Below are 21,912 nucleotides of genomic sequence, written 5' to 3'. Positions count from 1 at the left end.
ATGTCGACAATACAAAATCGGAGGGAGAATTCAGAGGAAGAGCTTGGCACCATCGAAGTTGGGAGTCCATCGAGCACTCCCTCGAAAGCTTCGCACAAGCGACCAAACATCGGATACAGAACTCCACCTGCGGGATGCGATCACGGATGTGCAGAAGTGATCGATGACCTGATCCAGGACAAGAGCGTCGGACGAGAAATCTTGCGGACCGCAGCAGTCGGCACTCAAGTGTGCCAGCCTCGCAAATGCTGCTCATGTCGTTCGTGTTGACGCTCCTGAGCGCATACGTCCTCGAATTGATGCTGCCTTGGGTGTGCTGCCACGTACGACGCCGTCGATTTTGCCCGCCGGAGATACGATCTCTTTGGCTCTGCATTGGTCTGCGAGCGGCATGGTCTGAGCATGATTTTTGCAATGTGCACTGCTGTAGGAGTGTTCAATCTCATCTTCAGTCATCGCGCTGTTCTCGCGTTTCTTCGGGTTATGGCAGAAACAACGGCATCGCCTTCAGTCGAAGATGGCCCGTCGTTCGGGCCAAAAGCCTTCGACGAAGCACTTGCCTTGGCTACGTGAAGTACAGCGGCACCCATGACGTCGTCGCCGTTGTGCAGAAGGGGCACGTGAACGCCCATCATGCCGCCGCAAGCCAATAGTCCAGCTACCCGCCACCACGAAAGACATACCGAAAAACAACTTTACGGTGAGGTGAGGACGGGCGAGGACTTGACGGACAGTACAATGCACGATATAATCACCACGTCCGCGTTGGACATATCCCGGGCAGAAGATGTCTCAAGACGAATCACTCTGGCCCAACGAAGTTCGCACACCTAACAACCGGAGTGCAGCAGGGTTGAAAGATACGGCGCAGCAGTGAGCCTCGAGCAACGACGCCAATTGCGAGCTCGAAGATCGATCGGTTCAGAAATTTGCCAAGAGCCGTGCAGGTTGTTGTGATGCCCGATGACTGGCACCACTTCAGTCCCGAGACCGTCGAAATCAGACCATATCCAGGACACGTTCGACGTGTATTCCCTGTCAAATTACTCCACTTCGACCTGAGCGGGAAAAGGTGACCGATCCCATCGACAACGAGATGCGGACCATCGTCCGCAAGATGGTCACGAAGACGCAATGCAAGATTCATCATCTTCGGTATCGAGATCGTGCAAAATCAATGCCGGAAAGAGATCATTGAGCTTGTCTCCGGACTTGATCATGGAGGACCATCCACACCATCTGGTATGCTTGCCATTCTCGGACCTCTTGGTTTCCTCGAACTCAACGTCCTCCTTCTTTTGCCGAAGTCTGACGTGGCCCGTTACACCTACTTCTGGGCAAGCCTCGGATTGTGTGACCCCACCTGGCTTTATCTGTCTATGCTGCCATGAGCAACATCGATCCATGCGGGCCATCGAAATCTTCCAAATCGGCCTTGGACGACTTTCGTCGATCCTCACCCAGTCCATTTTCAACAGTATACGGCACTCTTATTCGACCAAACAGATATGGCAAAGACATGCGAATATTTAACATCTTTCAGTGAGCTGCAAAATTGCTTTTTGCCATGACCGACAGACATTATCGTACGGAAGCCTTGCCCATCGTGGCTTTGATTATCTCCTAGTACCCAGAATCTCGTCCTGCGTTGAACTGCAAGGAACAGGAGTCAGCAATCATTGTTTACCGCTGTACGGTCATTGTTGCTGCTTATGTGACTTGGTGACGATCGAGAGGTAATATCGCGCCGAGAAGTTCAACGGAAGCGCCATAGTCAGGGCGGCATTCGTGTAGACAATACCAGAACGTTTGTACATATCAGCAGCCATCGTAGGTCGACGAGTCCCTTTGAAAACCGGAGGATAAGGTAGGCAATGCAAGGAGTCGATGTTCTGCTCTCCAGTGACTTCGGCGTCTGCCATCATTTGTCGTTTCTGCGTGAAGATCGAGTCTCAAATCATCAGTAATAAGAACAATTGCGACCGATGAGCTGCCCGTGTCGGATCGTGCTGCCGAGAAACGAGGCGCGTCGTATGCTGCTCCACGTGGGATCGACGTCCAGGAAATTGCAGGGATCTATCAGACGAAACAGCGCGATCCTTCACGACTTCAACGGACGTCCAGTGTTCATCGATGAAGAGTCAAGTTTCCACCAACGGCCGCGTGCAAAGCTTGGGGGCGATGACGACGCTTCTTGACCTTCTGCAAAACACATCAACCAGATTTGCGTGAAAGTGGTGAGTTATTTTGGGCGAAGGACACGACTGTTGAGATGAGAGCGGCACTGAGCGGCTCTGTTATGCTTCTCCCCGCGAGCGAACCGACCATCGCCATGACTTGTTTGACTGGCCGTCGCCATCGTGCAGGAACAGCTGCAGGAACGAGGCGGAAAGTGCATCCACAATGGTTCGCCTGGACGCCGCTGCGTAGCGCTCCAACCTGCGACCATGACTGATTGGGCATTTCTGTCGACACAACCTCCAGATGCCAATGAAAATCTGATGCAGCAGATGAACTGCTCCACCGGACCTCGTATTGACCGCACACGTGCAGTCAACCGTAATGACAGTGGACTCACAACAACGACGTCTGCACGATTACGAACTGGAATCCATGATACGCGGTCACGGCGATGTCGAGCACAACCCCGTCCTGGCGCCAGAATCTCTCTCCGAGTGGGCTATGCTCCTTTCAATTTGACACGACTTTGACGGACTCTCCCCTGAATCCTGTGGCGTGGGAGCACGGAGGAGCGTTCCGCAGAGCCCGACTGTTAGACTACTGCGGCCTTGGCTCTCGATCCTGAACCCCCGCCCTTCTCCTAAGACGCGTCTGATTGTCATTGCCGGCACTCAACGCGAGAGAGCCGATTCTCGATTCGATACCGTGGTCGGGTCGTGGGAACATTGGCACTCTCTCAAACAGGAGATGCTCCATAACGAAGATTGCACTGCGCTGCATAGTGGAGCCGAGTCTCCTTTCGCGGAATCCTCTTGACATCCGGTCTACATACAAGTACCTAAGAGGTTCGCTCGTGTTCCCTTTCTTCATCCCCAACTACACATTCATTCTTTCGTCTTTCGTTCAATCAGATTTGCCCTGCCAAATCAGTCTTTCGTTAAAACAACAACCAATTCGTCATACCCATCAAAATGCAGTCTATCTTCGCTATTGCCGGTGTTGTTGGCCTTGTCGCCGCCGCCGTGCCAGCTTCTTACCCAGTTTCCTCCGAGGCCGCTGCTGTTGCTGCCCCGGCCTACGGTGCGTCCTCTGAGGAGGCCGCTGCCACCATTCCAGTCTACGGTGCCTCTTCTTCTTCCGAGGAGGCCGCCGCGACAATTCCAGTCTACGGTGCCTCTTCTTCCGAGGAGGCCGCTGCCACCATTCCGGTCTACGTCGCATCCTCCTCCGAGGCGGCCGCGACCATCCTCCCGGTCTACCACACCTCGTACGAGCAGGTCACCGAGACCATCTCCACCAGCCACTACGTCACGGTCTGCCCAAGCCCAACCACGCCAGCGACTCTTGTCTTCAACACGAACACCGTTGTCGTCACCGAGGCCACCACTCTCACCATCACTGCTTGCGAGCACGGCTGCACCGTGACCAAGACCGTCCCTGTCATCCAAACTACCGAGCAGTCCGCGAACGCCCCAACTCCTTACGCTACCGTCGTCAAGCCAGTGCCAACCAGCGAGGACAACAAGCCTTCTGAGGTCGCTCCGGTCCCAGCTGTCTCCACCGAGGAGGCCGCTGCCACTATCTTGCCATCCAAGCCAGCTGCGCTCACCACCATTGCCGTCCAGACCAAGAACACCACCGCCATCCAGACTGCCCCTGCCACGTACACCGGTGACGCCACCCGTGTTGGTGCCGGTGCTTTCGCCATGATCGCTGGTCTCTTCGCCCTCTTGTAGATCAAAGGATTCGAGGGATGAGAGAGAGGAGAGAGCGTGTGAAGAACAACAGCATTTGCATGTGTAATGTCCTGCTTTGGTGGCATCTGTGTATATATATCGGACTTGGGGTGTTGCATGGGAAAATTTGACGACGACATTGGGAATTCGGATAAGACCATGTCGATTACGGTCGGCCAATCAGTACATAGAACTTCAAGTCATGACTGATAAACATCACGATGGGTTCTCCCCTTTCTGCAGCGAAATTCGAAGACGCTTCACATCACACGAGGCTGATTGTTTGACTTCATCAGCCTGAGACAAGCGCGGATCTGACTCTTTAATGTGGTCTTATACAATGCGTTCATCTGGTACGAGGCTTGGCCATTGATAGGTCGCGGAAGGAAGGCTTTGGCAAAACCGGCCAGAGGGCACAGCATTCGCGTTTCGGAGTCACGCATGCGGTGCCACCCAGACAAAGGTACGAGATCATTTCGGTTGTTGTCAGGCAGCGGACTCATGCAGAATTCTGTGCCGCGAAGGTTTCCGCTTTCATGTGTCAACTCCCGAATGCAGGGACACACTCGCTTGGCGCCTATGATCTCTGATGTGGGAAGCGCGCAAGATTCTATGTCGTCGAAGACTCCATCTCAATGGCAAAGTGTCGGTCCTCGCAGCCAGCACCTCATCATCACTGATCTTGTGCAACCGTTACAATCAGGCGGAGAATGTCTCACCCCCGGAATCTCGAAGATGAAACAACCCTCCGCACGAGCGCCCTCAGCCCTACGATCGGGTCTTGGCTGTTGCTATGGAGAGTCATAACAAAACGTCTCTCTCGGTCTGGCTGACCTGACCGTGCGAGCGACGGACGAAACTATACTCGACGATGCTACACATTTTCTTCACCGTCACCTCCTTTTCCTACCTTATGTTCTCATGACCGCGCAACTCCAGCTCCATCCTCATTGCGACCGTTATTGCTACCTATCAACATTGCCGCGACAGGATTTCGAAACGAGGCGATAGCAGAGCTAGCGCAGCCGTGTTCATATTGTTGCAATGGCGGAGAACTATCAAATGCTGGAGGAGCTCGGGAGTATGTCTGCTTGCAATGCTTCGATGCTTCATCACCCACTGACACCTCATCACAGGTGGCTCCTTCGGAACAGTCTACCGCGCTCTGGACAAGACGACCGGCGAATATGTCGCCATCAAGCACATCGACCTCGAAGGCAGCGACGACGACATCCGTGAGATTCAACAAGAAATCTCCCTCCTCGCGACATGCAGCTCCGAATACGTTACCCGATACAAGACATCCTTCGTGCGCGGCGTCAAACTCTGGATAGTAATGGAGTACCTCGGCGGCGGGTCATGTTTGGACCTGTTGAAGCCCTTCTCCAAGGGCATGGAGGAGAAGTACATCGCTGTCATCATGAAAGAGTTGTTGCATGGATTGGACTATCTACACACCACGGGCAAGATTCATCGGGACATCAAGGCGGCCAACATTCTGCTATCAGAGACGGGACAGGTCAAAATTGCGGACTTTGGTGTTGCGGCACAGTTGACCAATATCAAGTCGCAAAGACTGACGTTCGTTGGGACGCCATTCTGGATGGCTCCAGAGGTCATTCAAGAGGCTGGATACGACTTTCGCGCGGACATTTGGAGCTTGGGCATCACTGCGATGGAGATGGCATTGGGAGAGCCGCCGCGCAGCGACGTGCATCCCATGAAGGTGTTGTTCTTGATTCCGAAAGAGAAGCCACCACGGTTGGAGGGAAGCAGATTCAGCAGAGAATTCAAGGAGTTCGTCGCCCTGTGCTTGAACAAGGAGGCTGAAAAGCGGCCGAGTGCGATGTCGTTGCTCAAGCACGCTTTCATCAAGAAGGCTGGCAAGACTGACGTTTTGCGAGACCTGCTACGGGTTGTGAAAAGCCATGAGCAAGATGGTATGGATCACGAGAAGGATACACGATACTACGAGGAGACTCTAAGATCGATGCATCACGCCCGGGAGGACGATGAATGGGTGTTTGACACCATCAGACCCAACAGCAGCATGCGACCATCAACTCTTGCGGATTCAAACACCAAACGACGTAAGCTGGAGCGAATTCCATCAGGATCGAAAGTTGAAGACGCGACGGCAGCGATGGAGCAGATGAGCCTGGAGAATGCACCATTGCATGGTTCAGTCAGGCAGACGTCGAGCAAGGAGTCCTCGACAATTCGCACTCCAAAGGTGAGGAAGCAGAGCACACAGCGCAAGGTCTCTGCTGTCACAGCCCGGAAGGTATCAGCAGGTATTGCCCACGCCTCACCGACATCGCGACGAGTCAGTAGAAACGTGTCTGGAGCCACACCTACCGCGAGAAGGATCAGCGAACAGCAGCCTCGTCAGCCGCTGGGGCTGGACATGTCGTTCGGGAATGGTGCATCCACTGTACGGCAGTTCAAGCGTGTCAGCTCGGGCAACAGACCTACGACGCCTCCCGCACAGACCGGGACCTCGCCAGCAGACAGCGTGTTCGACAGCGACAGCGAAAACAAGCCTCCTGCAGCCGCTCTCCCACCTGTGCCTGCGGTAGCGGCAACCAAAGAGTCTATGCTCGGACGCCGGTCTTTCGCAAAAGCTCTCGATCCGGCCTTTCAGGAAGCATATGCGGCTACGGCTGACCATGCGAAACGCGAAGCGCTGGGCAAAGTCGCCGAAGCCTGGTCGAACCTCGACGAACTCGATCCAGAAGGCGAGCTCCTCCTCCTCAAATCCATCATGGATCGCATCCAAGCGGACCCCAAACTCGCCAGCGCACTCCTCCCACAACGCGTGGCGAATGCTCAGCTTGCCTCTCTCCGGGCCTCATCCACCAAAAAGAGATCGACCATCGTCACCGCCAACGAATTGTCATCTCGTGACCTGACGCCTTCGACTTCGCCGTCCAAACAATCCACGCTCGTCGGCTCTCTCCGCTCTCCGAGCAAGCGAGATGTCCAGACGCCAACCAGCCCATCGAAGCTGGTTATGAACCCGCTCAACCCTCATCTCAAGAAGATGCGCTCGAGTCAGCAGTTGCAGGCTGATCGTGAGAAGGCCGCGGAGGAAGAGAGATTGAGGATGGAGGATAAGATGCCTGGCGCGAAGGTTGAGCCGGGTATGGAGCATACGAGCATGCTTGCGGATGTGCTTTATGGGAGATGGACTGAGGGATTGAAGGCGAGGTGGCCGTTGGCTTAGTGATGCCAATGGAGAGCTTGCTATGACGGGAAAAGACATGTGTGTGTTTGGCATTGGCGTTTGGAATCTGCTTTGCTGGTTCGCCTCATCATGGCGGCCTGGCTGGAATACCCTTCTTGTACTCACTAACCGCATGCGCCCGACGATTCAAACAGGCGGTGCTGGCTGGCCTGCTCCAGCCTACAGCATGCCGTCGGGCGCACTTTGTAACTGTGCTTCTGATCGAGCGTCGGAGGTACGCTGTAGATAGAATTGATAAATCAAAAAAGTCTCATCATCGATCTATCTCCCTATCTCCACACTTCCTTCCGGTACACCCTTCGTACTCCTGAGCCTTCTAGAGAAGAACTGCATGATCGGCAACATCTCGTCGCGATTGCTCGGCATTGAGTCGCCTGGTTTACGATATCGCTTGACTTCCACGAATTCAAAGACTCGCTTCAACTTGTCTTCCGCAGAGGATGTCACTGTTGAAGCCTCCGAGCCTGCGCATACGAGGATGGGCGTCTTGCACTTGGGATCTAGCGAGGCGGGAGCTTCGCTGGGGAGGGGAGCGCCTATGCTGATGATGCCGCCGAGCTCATTGGTAGGTGAGGTCTGGTGCAAGGCGACTGTCCGACAGTCAGCAAATGTCATCCTCGAAGGTTTGGTTGCTCTGCATGAACATACCAGCCAGATTCAACGCCGCCATGCCTCCTTGCCCGAACCCGAACACCATAATCTCTCGTAATGTATACCCACACTTCTCCACGAGCACATCATTGACCACAAGACTCTTCAGAATCTCCGTCGTCTGCTTGAAACCCGCGTCGGCGTCTAAGCCGCCATTGCTGGAGTCGAACATGATCTCGTCTCCATAGTGGAAGCCGCCCAGATCTAAGAGATTCTGTGGACCACGGATGGAGATGCAGCAGGTTTCGGGCAGCGCCATCTGCTTGCCCAAAGCGGTGAAGGATTCATGATTGTCGCCTAGGCCGTGCAAGAGTATGAGAATGTTGGTTGGAGAGTCGTTCTTTGGAGCTGTGCACTTGATCAGCAGCTGCAGTGAGGTGGCTTGAGGGCGATGTGTCAAGAGCTGTGTAAACGAGGTCGATGTGGCTCAGCTGAGGAGGTGCTGCGGTAGACAGGTCTGGACTTACGTGGCACGATGTTTAGCGCGATCTTGGACGGGAAGTCTGCAGTTGTTGGGAGCCGGCCCATGATGATTGGTTTCAGGGGAGCTTCTCTTGCATGAAGCTCGACTGAGATGGCGATGATGCAGGAAGGGCTGTGTATTCTCTGGTGACTTCTGCTTGGTGGCAACGGCAGGCTTTGGAAAGAAAATGACTTGTTCTGTGTTCTCGGTGAAGCTGATAACTGCGGTCATCCTGCGAGCTCTCCACTCCCGATCTTCACTTCTGGATCAAGCTTTCTTGGCAGAGGCTTGTGCATCGTTCCCAAAAGCTTACGCGGCCTGGCGATCAGGGCGTTTGCACATGCCGTTTGAAACCACCACGTCACATCGGCAAGCTGCCTTCACAGCTTGACAGTCGACCACTGAGATCTGTCGAGGCCAGTAGCTTGACAAATTTTGCGACGATAAGTCGCTCACAGGGCTGTGCATATCCAAGGACGAGCAGGATCTGGTGCCCGGAGGTTGCATAGACATGAGGCCATTGGCTAGACCGTTCCATCGGGAAACCACGCAAAACGCCCTCAGCTCATGCCCCGCCATCAATGTCAATGTCGCAATGAGGGGCACGATTCAGGGACTGAGGCAGGCGTGACGACAGCTTGGACGGCTCAGTATTTATTGATCTCCTTTCCACGTGTCAGCGAACGAAAGTCTTCTCCTCTCTCTCACGAACAACAAATCACTCAAGCTAGACACTGCTCTTCGGAACCAATCCATTCCGACGATACCACAGCACACTACACACACACCTCACTCAAGATGTTCGGATTCGGTACGTGGCTTCGAATGTGAGCGATGAGTCTTCCTTTGACTGACATCTCTCAGACGAAGCTCGCGACAACTACCGTGAGACTTACGAGTCTGACAACAAGGCCGAGTTCTCCCACGAACTCCTCGCTGGTGGTGCCGCCTTCGCCGGCTTCAAGGCCTTCGAGGACCGCCAGCGCAAAGAGGGTGAGCCTTTCATCTTCTAGCAGCTCTGGTCGTCAAGACTGACAGAAGCGTCACACAGGCAAGCCAGTGTCTCACCAGTTTGCAAAGGAGCTCCTCGCCGGTTTCGCCGGAGCTGAGGTTGACAAGCTCGCCGAGACCAAGGGCGCCGACTACATTGACCGCGAGAAGGCCAAGCGCCAGGCGAGGGAGCGCAGCGAGGAGCTGTACGACTCTCACTACGGCGACCAGGACCAGTACGATCCAAACCAGCAGGAGCCACCGAGACATGTGAAGGAGCACTTCGGCTGGTAGATGGCTTCGACGAAAGTCATGCTCTCGTGACATGGAGGAAGATGGAACGGAGCTACAAACATCCGGCAGGTGATGGCTTTCCTCTCATGTAGCCGCGTTATGCAGTGACCAAGACAATGCATTCGCGAGCCTCACTTTATGTTATTGTTCTTGAGCTTCGGGAGACTCGACCTGATAATACAAAGCGAGACCGAGGAGTGAGAAAAAAAGCGAGCATACAGGTACCTTAACGACTCGAACTAAAGTACAGAGTGTGGTGAAGAAGTGAGGACGAAGTGAGAAGAGTGAGGACCTCACTCGAACATCCATGCCTCCTGTAAGCCAGGCTTACTAAGCTTGCTCGCGCCATCAAGGTGAGATGGCGGTGTTTCGATTTCTCGTTACAATAACAACACTATTGATCTACTTGGTATTCCTTCACATCAACGCGGTCTAGGAATATCGATACCTCAATGCTCAATCATCTCGAAGTGAACTGCGACATCACATTTTGGAGCATCAAATTCTGGTGTGTCATAAGCCGAAGCGAGACAGCCGTTGGTACTCGTCTCGACTAGGAGGTAGTCCAATAGCGACGATGGCTTATACCGACATCAAAAAAGACTCCCGAAATCAGGCCGGAAGGGTTGCCGCGATCTTGAAAGAAAGCAAAGAAGCTGTTTCCAAGTTGGCGATGTTCAGCAGGCGCCAAAATGGAATACCAGACGAAGACTCCGAGCAGTTCAAGCCCATGTATGCTCGGCTCGACGTTCTGCTTACATGGCTGAACGATGAGGTCGAAATCAACCGCGAGCTTAAGGAGAAAGCGAAACTACAGGACATGCTAGGCCTTCTGTGCAAGAGGCCAGAGTTTCAATTCCCACAGGCATACCGGCAAAGAGCACAGGGTCTCCTCGAAAAGTGGGAAGGAGAGAATTGGGGAGCACCCCCGGAAGTGGATGTCCGAGCGAAGGTTGAGATCGTTGGCGATGCGGATGCCGACGATGCGGAGGAGGACGAGGATGGGCGAGTGGCGAAGAAACGAAAGACGAGTTCTACTTCAACCAGTACGGGCCGTGTGAAGATTCCACCGTCTGGTCATCCAATTTGGGGAAAAGACGGCATAATGAACGGCCTCGCAAGGAAGACTGCATCCGACGCAGGGCGCTTTTCGACCGTTCTGAATCCCGAGCTGAAGCACAAGAAGAGGCCGTTTGATGTCTACGGACATAACGGCCTCGAAGTGGGCCAATGGTTCCCGAACCGGCTTTCCTCGCTATACTATGGAGCACACGGAGCTTCGCAAGCTGGGATTTCGGGAGACACTAAGAATGGCGCCTATTCGATCGTGGTGAGCGGAGCGTACGATGAGCTCGACAAGGACATGGGCGACGTCTTGTATTACTCCGGCTCCGGCAGTCACGAAAATGACGATCCCAAGAGACACGCAGAATCCACCAACCAGACGCGTACTCTGCATGCGTCCCTCCGAACGCAGAACCCGGTTAGAGTATTACGAAACAAGTCTAAGCATCGCTATGCTCCTACAGAAGGAATTCGATATGATGGACTTTATATTGTCATCAGTATGCACCGGCCGACGAACGCCAAAGGCGGGTTGTACGAACAATTCCGTCTCGAGAGACTGCCCCTGGACAAGAACAATGACATTCCCATGGAATACTGTGTCAGACGCCCAACCGGTCAAGAGATCCGGGACTACGGGCGAATCAACGATGGGTACTGAAGCTTGCTTTGTGCCATTCTTGCTTGGCCGGAGACCAGGGTTTCTTGGTGGTCGTCACAGCGGTAATTCAGACGGTGAGCAAGCCAAGCAAGCAAGCGACGTATATACTGGACATTGCTCCTTGCATTCGAATACGACTGAGGAGCAAATGAGAAACGCGAAAATGTGATGAAACGACCGCGGAAGTGAATGAGCATGTGACAGTGCTCGAAAGTGGTGAATACCCACGGCAAATCACACCACGAGCGGCTTTACTCCCATCGTGGCCGCATTGATGCCTTGCGCCAGTTTCCCATCGACATGCAGGTCCCACTTCTGCGGCGGCAAAGTGCGGCTTCTGGTTGTTTGATCATGCAATGTATGGGGTGATGGTGCCATACGTGCAGGGGTAAAGACTTCTTCCGGGCATTCCAACGACAACGTAACGGAAGGAATATACGAATAGACGATGATGTGGCTCGAAGGCCAACCATATTGTCTCCAGCAAACTGCCGTCTTCTGATGCTTTCGTGGGCAACTCATCATCGACACAGTTTCACTCGAAACCTCTCGTTCATCCGTCAAGCGTTGCACTATTCACCTTCCGAATTGTCGCTAGCAGATTATACTGATTAGCCGATCACAATCGATCACAAGACAACCTATTCCTTGTCGAACTCATTCGCAATCTTGGTGATTCGAAGAAGCACCAGAACACCTTCTCGAGCAACAGCCTTCCAAAGACAACACGGTCTGTCACTTCTTGCGCTCTCGAAAACAACCACGAACCCATCGATCGGTCAATCTTTCCACTCAGCAGAACCACCAGCATGGCTCTCACTCAAGGTCTACGATACGCTTCAACGCACGCGCTACGCTCAAACCAAGTCGCATCAACGGGACGACAAAATCTTGTGGGCACTGTCACAGCAGTCACTTACTGGTGTGCGATTGTCAGCGCTCCACTCGCCGGCGCATATATCATCAGCCAGAACGCCAGCCAGGACCAACGCTTTGCCAATCTGTAAGTTGGTCGAGCTGGAGATCTGCTCCGGAACAACACTGATTGCATTGTCATAGCCGTCCTCTCAGCTTCCGGGATTGCCTTCCAAGCTCGTCACTCGATGACTATGCTGGCGCCTTTGCCCGAGCGAGGTGATGAGGAACCAGAAAGACTCGTATACATTTTTACTTGACCCGATATGAGGTCCAGCATGAGCATACATCGGGCGTTGGTATGGCGTTTTGATTGATTCTTCCGGACATGAGAACAGCATGGTGCTTGCGAGGAGCTGAGTTCTTCGATTTCTGCGCAGAGGTTCGCAGTGGCTCAAGCATATACAATGCACAAACCTTCAGAGCTTCTAGTCGTGTTACCCATTTTCACCGTAAGCATGGGCCACCGACCCGTAGCTTACATCTTTTTTCCTTCAATATCGTAACATGTCTACCCTCTGCCCAATCCTCTTGTCCTCTTCCAATGCAGCTCTTTGCACCAAATCGCTAAAATGTCTCAATGCTTTTCAAACATGGTGATGCCCATCATCAACTGAATCGATCGCCCTTCTTTGACCGAAACGGTACCGCCGCCTCGTATTTCCCTCTCACAGGCTCCTCTACATGATCCACCGGCGCAGGATCTCCCGCTGCCTCTCGGCTCGGTGATGGATGGTCTCCCGTCGCCGCTCGTTTCGCTGCCGCTTTGTCGCCCATTGCTCGGTTGCGGGTCATGGCTTCTTGTACTCGGAGTCGCTCTGCGTTTTGTCTTCGTTCCTCCTCGGCTCGTGCTCGCTCTTCTCGGTCGGAGTTGATGCTGCGCTTTGCAAAGTAATATGATCCTCCTCCAGCGACGATGAGGACGCCCCACCCGTAGCCTACTGATCGTACCTATCAAGTATTCGTCAGTTGTGTATAGACAGGGAAATGCGGAAGCTGCAAACGGTATTCATTGCGATGTCAAGATCCAGCTCTGACGGCTCGTGAAGCTCGAGATCGAAGGTGTAGTCTGTTTCGAAAGTCTCTTGATAGTTGAGATGCAGTTGAAACCGAGAAACTGACGAGTTTTATACTGGGTTTAGAGATGTGGTTGATGAGCACATGTGAGAGTCCTCCGGAGAGAGTCGGCGATCGCACTTCGCTCCGCGATTCCACATGTTCCGGCGATGACCACCGACGACTCTACCACTTAGTCATCTTGCCATGACTCTGTGAACCTCGAGACATTCCATTCCTTCAGTCTCCATCTGCGTCTCTTCACCAAACCTGGCCGCGCATCGATTCTTCACTCCGACAATCTGCCATCATGGCGCCCAAACGGAAAGCGGCGCCTGCGAGCGGCAGATCCTCAAAGCGAGTGGCCTCCGGCGTGAGCACGCCCGTGAGCATCATCAGCGACGATGACTACTCTGGCAGCGATGACTTCGACGAGGACGACGAGACTGCGAGCGGAACGAGCGGGAAGAAGGCGCCGGTAGCCAGAAAACTGGACAATGTGGTGAAGCGATATCAGCCTTCCACATATCAGAAGGCGGATGGAGCACGGGCAAATGGTGACGCGGCGAGCCACCTCTTCAGGCCGACACGGGACTTCTTCAATGAGTCCCTCAAAGCAGATCATCACCTCCGACCGCTATGGATAGATCCGCAGAATGGCAAAGTAGTTCTCGAAACGTTTGCTCCGAGTTTCAAGCAGGCCCAGAACTTCTTGATCAATATCGCGGAGCCACAGAGCAGGACCACGAATATGCACGAGTATACGATCAGCCCACACAGCTTGTTCGCTGCCGTATCGGTAGGCTTGACCGAGCAGGACATCATTCGAGATCTGGAGCTCTTCTCAAAGACCAAGGTCCCACAAAACATCATAGATTTCGTGCATGAAGTTACACAATCGTTCGGAAAGGTGAGACTTGTGTTGAAGCACAACAAGTACTTCATCGAAAGTAATGATGCTTCGGTCCTGCAAATGCTCCTCCGCGACCCTGTTATCAGCACATGTCGCGTGGAAGAGACAGAGGAGCTCGTGACAGAGAAGGCAGCAAAGATGGGTGGCCTCATCATTCCCGGAACGAAAGACGCAGCTGGTGTGAAAGAGGCGCAGGCACAGGTGGAAGCCAATCAAAGAAGGGACGAGGATAACGAGGACTCAGACGATGAGTATGGAGGACGAGAAGCGGAGAAGACGATGACTGAGTTCTTGAGGGAGGAAGAGGAAGACGATGAGCTGGATCAGGTTCATTCGTTCGAGATTGACGGCAGTAAGATTCAGCTTGTTCAAGAACACTGCAATGTAAAGCTCAATTTACCACTCACCGAAGAGTACGACTTCCGCGCGGACGACATCAATGCCACACTCGATATCGACCTTCGACCCAACGTACAAATTCGATACTACCAGGAGCATGCACTTAGCAAGATGTTTGGAAATGGACGCGCAAGGAGTGGAATCATTGTGCTACCTTGTGGCGCTGGCAAGACGTTGGTCGGCATCACTGCAGCGTGTACAGTCAAGAAGAGCGCAATAGTGCTCTGCACCAGCGCCATGAGTGCGGTGCAGTGGAAAGAAGAGTTCAAGAAGTGGTCCAACATCAACCCTGAGGATATTGCAATCTTCACCAGTGGCGAGAAGGAGAAGCTCAACCACAAGGCTGGTGTCATAATTTGCACCTACAGCATGGTCACGCAAAACACACGACGTGCGCACGATAGCAAGCAAGTCATGGACTTTATCACATCCCGCGAATGGGGTCTGATGGTGCTCGATGAGGTGCACGTTGTCCCGGCTGATATGTTTCGACGTGTCACGGAGCGCATCAAGACACACTCGAAGCTCGGACTGACTGCTACATTGCTGCGAGAAGATGACAAGATCAAGGACTTGAACTTTCTGATCGGCCCAAAGCTGTACGAAGCCAACTGGCTGCAGCTGAGTGAAGAAGGCCACATCGCGCGAGTGCAATGTGCTGAGGTCTGGTGCCCGATGACGACCGAGTTCTACAGCGAGTATCTCCAAGCCAAGACGACGAACAAGCGCAGTTTGCTGTCGACGATGAACCCGCGCAAGTACCAGGCATGTCAGTTCTTGATCGACTTTCATGAGCGGAGAGGCGACAAGGTGATAGTCTTCTCCGACAACGTCTATGCTCTCGAAAAGTATGCAACTGGCATGACGAAGCCCTACATTTACGGAGACACAAGCCAGCGAGAACGTGAAGTCGTGCTGCAAAACTTTCAGCAAAACGATGCTGTGTCCACGGTCTTCCTCTCGAAGATTGGAGATACCTCGCTCGACTTGCCGGAGGCCACCTGCTTGATCCAAATCTCCTCCCACTACGGTTCTCGACGTCAAGAAGCTCAGCGACTTGGCAGAATTCTGCGAGCCAAGAGACGTAACGATGAAGGCTTCAATGCATTCTTCTACAGTCTCGTGAGCAAGGACACAAATGAGATGTACTACTCATCCAAACGCCAGGCCTTCCTCGTCGACCAGGGCTATGCGTTCAAGGTCATCACGCATTTGAACGGTATCGACCGCATGCCCAACCTGGCGTTCAACACTCAAAACGAGCGGATGACGCTTCTTCAGGATGTGCTCATCCAGTCTGACACCACTGGTGGAGTAGAGGACATTCAAGACGATCTGTTCAGCGACAAGAATCAAGCTCGGCAGAAGAAGAAGGGAAGTGGTGTGCGCCGGCAAGCGGGCACTCTTTCTTCGCTCGCGGGTGGTGAGGATATGGCGTATATGGAGTACTCGAAGAACAATGCGAACAAGGCGTTGGCGAAACCTCGCAATGCGTTCTTCAAGAAGGAAGATCGGTTCAAGGAGAGGATGAAGAAGCAGCAGCAGGGTTTGCTGGAGTGATTGTACCTGTATTTTCAGCGGCGTTTGAAAGGCTCAGTGGGTGAACAGAATCACCGAGAGCGATCAGAATTGCATTACGGTTGGGTACGGCGGAGTTCAGGAATGATCATACAAGAACAAGACGTTTCTCAACCTGTGTTATTCATACAGAGTGCCCTGAGCATCTCACTAATCGAAATCAATCATTTTCACCATTTCGATCACGAGTGCGTCGTGAAAAGCGGTACCTTTCCACCGCCTCCTGGCCGTTCCATTGTTCAAGTATGTTCTTACCAGGCTTCGACAACCGCGGACGACGCTCTTCTCGCTCATCTGTGGCTGACTTTCCCAACTCTGGCGCCAGTACCATAGTACAGCCGATCCCACACACCACGAAAATATGGCAGGCCACTTTATCAAGCAGCGCATCCTCCTCGCACATTTTGCAGGACGATTCCAAAACACACTCGACGCACTTCGCAGAAAGTGCCTCCAAACCGTCCGCCCACCATGAGCGAGGGCAACGCCAACGTCCAAAACACCACTCCCGAGTTCACCATCTGGCAGCGACTGAACGCCCACATGGCCGCACTGCGCAACGCCGAGGGCAGACTGAGCGACGCCGCCACCCTGGTCAACAACGCCGAAGCCAGGCTGGACGCCATCGACTCCGCCCGCTCCTCTCGCAGGGTGGAAGTCGCCAGCAGCGGCCCCTCCCCAGCTGCGTCCTCAAGCTCAAACTCAAGCTCAGACTCCGAGCGCGTTCCTCCCGCTTACACCGCTGGCGACTTCGTCCAGCTCCCACCGCCAGCCTACACTCCCGATCCTCTCGGCCGCTTCGATCATGTGGAGGACATCCCGTCCACCGACGCCGAGCGCAGCGCCCGCATCGGAGCCGTCGCCACTGTGAGAGAGGCTTTGCGCAATATGGGAGATGCGTACCGCCGCGACATCGAAGCTGCTGCGCCTCGCCGCACCAGAACTACTACTACCACTCGGCAGACGACTACGACGGCTGTGGTACGTGTTACGCCTCCGAGGGCGAGGTTGTGGGGAAAGCCGCAGCAAGTGCTGTGGTTCGTCATCGTGCTTTGTGCATTCCTGCCCTCGATTGTGTGGGCGAAGTACTCATACTGGTGATGGGTCGATCGAGGATGGCGGTCGAAGGGAGGTCAGGCAGGGGGCGGACGGTTGGCTGTGGCGGAAGGCGATACACTCGAGAGGAATTTCGAGCAGGATTGGTAGAGTCTTGGTGAATATTCGACTCCCAGCGGCATAGAGATATGGATCCGTGGTAGCCGCTGAAAGCTTGACGGAACAGTAGCTAAAACTTGATACGGACATGTAACTCGTCACAACTCCGGGTTCCGAGCTTTTACCTCCTATGTCCCAGGCATCCACATGCAGAGTACGTCATTTTGCCATTGACAGTGTGGGCTATTGATCCTCTGGAAGTGCCTTTGCTCGGCTTGCCACATCGAAAATCCCGAGCCATGGCATTGCGGAACAGTCTGGCTGGACATCCGCTTTCTCGCGCTTGCCTTGGTGTATTCGATGCAGCATGCGTGTTCGCAAGCCTGCGCCTTCGGGCACAGCATGTGGTTTTGAGCTTCGTTGAAGCTGAGCAAGTCTTGCATCCGATCACCTAATGGCCGTACCAGGGTACGCTCTGACACCGCATCTGACTCCGGAGCCGCGAGATAGAAGACCTGGGCCATGTCACGCTCAATCCCAGTCGTCGTCGTTCTCATCCACATCCTCGACTTGCTTGCGCGCTCTAGCTCTCCGGTCGTCGTCGTCGGTCATCTTCGGCCGCAAAAGGACGCCACTAGCCAGCAGTCGAGCCTCCAGCTCGCTGGTTGTGAAAGAGTCCGGTTTCCAGCCAATGCCTTCGAATCCAATTATTCGGTCCGAGCTGACACCGTCCTTGAAGGTGAGGACACAAGGCAAGACTTTGACATTCAGCTTGACGACCAGGAATGGCGCATTCTCGACATTGATGTTGACAAAACGTGTGTCGAAATGCTTTTCGGCCAGGACTTTTAATTTCTCATCCATGATGCGGCAGCGGTTGAAGTCGGGTTTCATGAAATGTACCACGCAGAGCTTTGTTGAGGTGGTAATGTCCATGAGTTGCCTTTCGTCCTTGATCTCCATGTATGTGCCGTGGAGCGTCTCCTTCATGAGTTTGGCACGGGAGACTTCGGCGTGGAGTTGTTCGAGGCGTTTCTCTCGAAGGGCGGAAAAGGCTCCATCGTCGTCCTCTTCGAGCTCTGCAATCAGCGCGTCTTCATCATCTGAGTCGTGCTCTGTCCGTCGACTGTCCAGTACTTGGGCGACTCTGGGATCGATGGCGGCCATGATGTGAGTCGTGAGTGGTCAATCACTTCACAAGCACGTGAGATGGAAACGCGTGAAATGGTTGAAGAAAGACGCCACAGCCGCTCCGAAAGTGAACGGTGATCAAGGGTCAGAAGCAGGGGTAACGACAACGGGAAGTTCTGAGACGTGTTCGGCAAAGGACGGAAGTGTTCTTCTGTATACAATAGTCTCTCGTTCAAGACGTGTTCAACTCCTGATACGCACGCCTCATATCCGAGTCCTTTCACGGTACTTGCGTAGACCGGGTTGACACATTGCGAACGAAAAGCTGCAACTCACCGGGACCACCGTGGCCCTTCACCTCCGTAGTCTAATCTCGGCTTCCACTCCCCTAATAAGCACACCTCGAATATCAGGTAACCTGCACTATCACTCGACATCGGCACTCCCCTCGTCACCACCACTGCCCTCGACGCCGCGACTCGCGCATCCACTCGCCCACCACGACGACCTTTGTAGGAGTCTCCAACACGCTCGGTCCCAGTCGAACGTGGAACAAGCCATCGCCCCTGTCGCGTCCCTCCTCCAACGCGACCTCACCACAGACCTCGTGGTCTTCGAATCCCGAACAGAAAGAGAAGGACGAGTTCGCTGCTGAATTTGGCGAAACTCTCGCACCGCCCCGCGAATACTTCCAGGACGCACGCAAGTCCGCGCCATCATCGCCCAGAATGTCCACTCCAACAGTGAACCTCAACAGCCCGGTGCTGTCCATCTTTGCGTACTGCGGCAGCAGTATCTTGATGACAGTGTCGAACAAATTCTGTGTCAACGGTACGGGATGGAATCTCAGCTTCTTCCTTTTGGCTGTACAGGTAGGCGCATGTTGCATACCCTGGAAGAGAACAGGATGCTGACCTGAATAGTCCATTGTGTGCATAATAGCCATTTCGACCGGCAAGGCCATGGGTGTTATCAACTACCGAGACTACAACACCGACGAGGCGAAAAAGTGGTTCCCAGTCTCTCTCCTCCTCGTTGGCATGATCTACACCTCGCTTCAGGCTCTGCAATTCCTCAGCATTCCCGTCTACACCATCTTCAAGAACTTGACAATCATCTTGATCGCATACGGTGAGGTCCTCTGGTTTGGAGGATCTGTCTCTGGAATGGCATTGCTGAGCTTCGGTCTCATGGTTGCGAGCAGCATCATCGCTGCGTGGGCGGACATCAGCCACGCTCTGGCATCGTACGGAGGAGATGCCTTGGTCGGCGAGGCTGCGGAAAAGGTCGCAACGCTGAACAAGGGATACGTCTGGATGGCCATGAACTGCTTCTGCTCCGCTGGCTACGTGCTTGGCATGCGCAAACGGATCAAGCTTACCAACTTCAAGGACTTTGACAGTGAGTTGATGCGCCGAGTGCCACAGATGGTATAGATTCGCTGACACACTCCCAGCCATGTACTACAACAACCTCCTCTCGATCCCAGTCCTCCTCATCTGCTCCATCTGCCTCGAGGACTGGTCCGCTGCCAACCTTGCCGTCAACTTCCCACAGGACCGCCAGGGCTGGATGGTGGCCGCCATGATCTTCACCGGTCTTAGCAGCATCTTCATCTCCTACACCAGCGCATGGTGTGTGCGTGTCACCTCATCGACGACATACTCCATGGTCGGTGCTCTGAACAAGCTCCCAATCGCTATCAGTGGACTGGTGTTCTTCGACGCACCTGTCACTCTCGCCAGTGTGTCTGCCATCTTCGTTGGATTCGTGTCTGGAATCGTCTACGCTTTGGCAAAGGTCTGGTCGAGCAAGGACAAGGATGCGAAGACGTCGCTGCCCATGACTACCACCACCACCAGCGCGAGCTCGCAAAGTATGCGGGATGGCTTGAAGAATTGAGTGGACAGTAATTAGCAAGTTGGAAGTCTGGAACTTATGGAGTTGAATTTTAAGGACCGGCCAGATGTCGAGATCAGCAAGGCAAAGCTGCGCCGGTCTAGCTGATCGTGCGGTGGACGCGCTAGAGTACCGGTACAGCATCCGGATGGTGCTCAAGGGCACATCACGGAGACAGCATAGAGGCGCAAAAGATCTTGCCGTTTATATGAGCGGCAATGAGGGTGTATGGGGACTCTGAGGCTTGAGGGAGCAGGTATGTGCGTTTCTGTATGAATTTTATCTTCAATGTGTACTATCGGATATCAAGATTGTAAATGACAACTTCATCCTCGTTTGGTGTCTGAGGAGAGTGAATCGAGACGTTTCCTCGCCTTTCACTCTGCCGGTCTTGTTGTGCAGCGTTTGTCGTCCTTTCACTTCTTTGAATTTGCACCATCACGATCATTTCTTCTCACGCCAACACCACCAACATTCGCACGCTCACACTTCGAAGTCACCATCACACGCCCACAGTTTTCACAACACTCGTTCGACATCATCATCACTGTCACGAGCCAGACTTTCACCCTCACGAGCGAAATCACCATCACCACGAGCGAGAATTCGACATCACCTTCAAATTCACCATCACCTTCACGAGCCGACACCACCATCACCTTCACGACCTCACCATCACCTGAACGCACCAGCGTAAGTATCACCTGTGAGTTTTTGCTTTCATTTCGTTGCATTTCTTCTTGCTTTTCAGCGGCGCGGCAGCAGCAATCTCGTGAAACACTGTCTTGTGAAATGTGAGCTTTTCGATGAACACGTGCTGTAACGACTGATATAGACCACGATCATGAACTCCAGCAGCAGCAGCACCAACAAGCGCAAGGTACGCCCACTCCCTCTCCCCTCACATGCGCTGCTTATCAGAAGAAATCACAGGCCAGCACCGCGCCCGCCCCGCCACGCCCGACAAAGCTCGTGAAGCTGCCGGTGAGCGTTCCCGCCACCGCCCTCACCACCACCACTCCTGCCGCCTCTGCCGCTGCCAAGCCGGCCAAGAAGCAGCTGAAGAAGGAGAAGAAGACGGCCGTGCCGGCGAAGCACGAGCCAAAGGAGGTGAATGCGGTGATCGGTGAGCCGGTCAAGATGCCGCGCGTGATTCCGGCGGCCACGCTGCTGAAAGGGCTGGAGCAGCTCTACCTGGACAACGCCGGCATGTGGCACAGGAAGAAGAGGATCGTGACGGGGGGAGGGGAGGTGAGGTTTTTGACGGAGAGTGAGGAGGACGCGGCGGCCGCTCTCACGAGCTTGTTTGCGGGGAAGTGAGGGAGGGGAGATATTTTGCTTGTGAGAGAGGGGAGGGATGTTTTTGCTTGTAACAGAGGGCGAGGAGGAGGAGACGGTGTTTTTTGCATGTGATAGACGGAATGAGTTTGGAGGCGTTTCGGCTTGGCATATGCCAAAAGCAGATCAACGATAGCGAGGTGAAGATATGACACTTGGTGTGAGAGGAGTTCAACATGTACGGCGTGATCCCAGCTCTCATTGTATTCGTCGCGTCAGACGTGATGCAGTCTCGCCGAG

General features: G+C 53.9%; 9 protein-coding genes across 9 annotated transcripts; 6 read left to right on the top strand and 3 right to left on the bottom strand.

Moving 5' to 3' along the window:
* Positions 1 to 94: 94 nt before the first annotated feature.
* MYCGRDRAFT_105478 (uncharacterized protein) lies at positions 95 to 1,200 on the top strand (the record flags this gene model as incomplete). The annotated part of the gene is made up of 1 exon (XM_003850322.1): positions 95 to 1,200. One exon carries the CDS (start codon positions 246 to 248, stop codon positions 651 to 653), a length of 408 nt encoding a protein of 135 aa, XP_003850370.1.
* Positions 1,201 to 4,813: 3,613 nt separating this feature from the next.
* On the top strand, positions 4,814 to 7,143 carry MYCGRDRAFT_74796 (uncharacterized protein; the record flags this gene model as incomplete). The annotated part of the gene is made up of 4 exons (XM_003850323.1): positions 4,814 to 4,998; positions 5,054 to 6,177; positions 6,298 to 6,735; positions 6,892 to 7,143. 4 exons carry the CDS (start codon positions 4,962 to 4,964, stop codon positions 7,141 to 7,143), a joined length of 1,851 nt encoding a protein of 616 aa, XP_003850371.1.
* A 248-nt stretch (positions 7,144 to 7,391) lies between these two features.
* MYCGRDRAFT_100985 (uncharacterized protein) lies at positions 7,392 to 8,343 on the bottom strand (the record flags this gene model as incomplete). The annotated part of the gene is made up of 3 exons (XM_003849996.1): positions 7,392 to 7,754; positions 7,813 to 8,163; positions 8,283 to 8,343. 3 exons carry the CDS (start codon positions 8,341 to 8,343, stop codon positions 7,426 to 7,428), a joined length of 741 nt encoding a protein of 246 aa, XP_003850044.1.
* Positions 8,344 to 8,993: 650 nt separating this feature from the next.
* Positions 8,994 to 9,913, top strand: MYCGRDRAFT_61630 (uncharacterized protein; the record flags this gene model as incomplete). Its single annotated transcript, XM_003850324.1, has 3 exons — positions 8,994 to 9,089; positions 9,143 to 9,271; positions 9,330 to 9,913. The coding sequence occupies 3 exons, from the start codon at positions 9,077 to 9,079 to the stop codon at positions 9,560 to 9,562; spliced, it is 375 nt and encodes a 124-aa protein (XP_003850372.1).
* Positions 9,914 to 10,139: 226 nt separating this feature from the next.
* On the top strand, positions 10,140 to 11,288 carry MYCGRDRAFT_95183 (uncharacterized protein; the record flags this gene model as incomplete). Its single annotated transcript, XM_003850325.1, has 1 exon — positions 10,140 to 11,288. The coding sequence occupies one exon, from the start codon at positions 10,140 to 10,142 to the stop codon at positions 11,286 to 11,288; it is 1,149 nt and encodes a 382-aa protein (XP_003850373.1).
* A 1,524-nt stretch (positions 11,289 to 12,812) lies between these two features.
* MYCGRDRAFT_95182 (uncharacterized protein) lies at positions 12,813 to 13,216 on the bottom strand (the record flags this gene model as incomplete). Its single annotated transcript, XM_003849995.1, has 2 exons — positions 12,813 to 13,154; positions 13,208 to 13,216. The coding sequence occupies 2 exons, from the start codon at positions 13,214 to 13,216 to the stop codon at positions 12,813 to 12,815; spliced, it is 351 nt and encodes a 116-aa protein (XP_003850043.1).
* A 321-nt stretch (positions 13,217 to 13,537) lies between these two features.
* On the top strand, positions 13,538 to 16,321 carry MYCGRDRAFT_110466 (uncharacterized protein; the record flags this gene model as incomplete). Its single annotated transcript, XM_003850326.1, has 1 exon — positions 13,538 to 16,321. The coding sequence occupies one exon, from the start codon at positions 13,570 to 13,572 to the stop codon at positions 16,129 to 16,131; it is 2,562 nt and encodes an 853-aa protein (XP_003850374.1).
* Positions 16,322 to 17,904: 1,583 nt separating this feature from the next.
* On the bottom strand, positions 17,905 to 18,512 carry MYCGRDRAFT_61626 (uncharacterized protein; the record flags this gene model as incomplete). The annotated part of the gene is made up of 1 exon (XM_003849994.1): positions 17,905 to 18,512. A coding segment is annotated over one exon (567 nt), but the record flags the coding sequence as incomplete, so codon positions are not given.
* A 338-nt stretch (positions 18,513 to 18,850) lies between these two features.
* Positions 18,851 to 20,337, top strand: MYCGRDRAFT_74783 (uncharacterized protein; the record flags this gene model as incomplete). Its single annotated transcript, XM_003850327.1, has 3 exons — positions 18,851 to 19,307; positions 19,359 to 19,836; positions 19,892 to 20,337. 3 exons carry the CDS (start codon positions 19,164 to 19,166, stop codon positions 20,335 to 20,337), a joined length of 1,068 nt encoding a protein of 355 aa, XP_003850375.1.
* Positions 20,338 to 21,912: the final 1,575 nt, after the last annotated feature.

The sequence above is a fragment of the Zymoseptoria tritici genome, chromosome 8 (assembly GCF_000219625.1).
Source record: "Zymoseptoria tritici IPO323 chromosome 8, whole genome shotgun sequence".
In the NCBI taxonomy this organism is placed as follows: Eukaryota; Fungi; Ascomycota; class Dothideomycetes; order Mycosphaerellales; family Mycosphaerellaceae; genus Zymoseptoria; species Zymoseptoria tritici.
The sequence above is the reverse complement of the archived record's forward strand: the minus strand, read 5'-3'. Positions and strand labels throughout refer to the sequence as shown.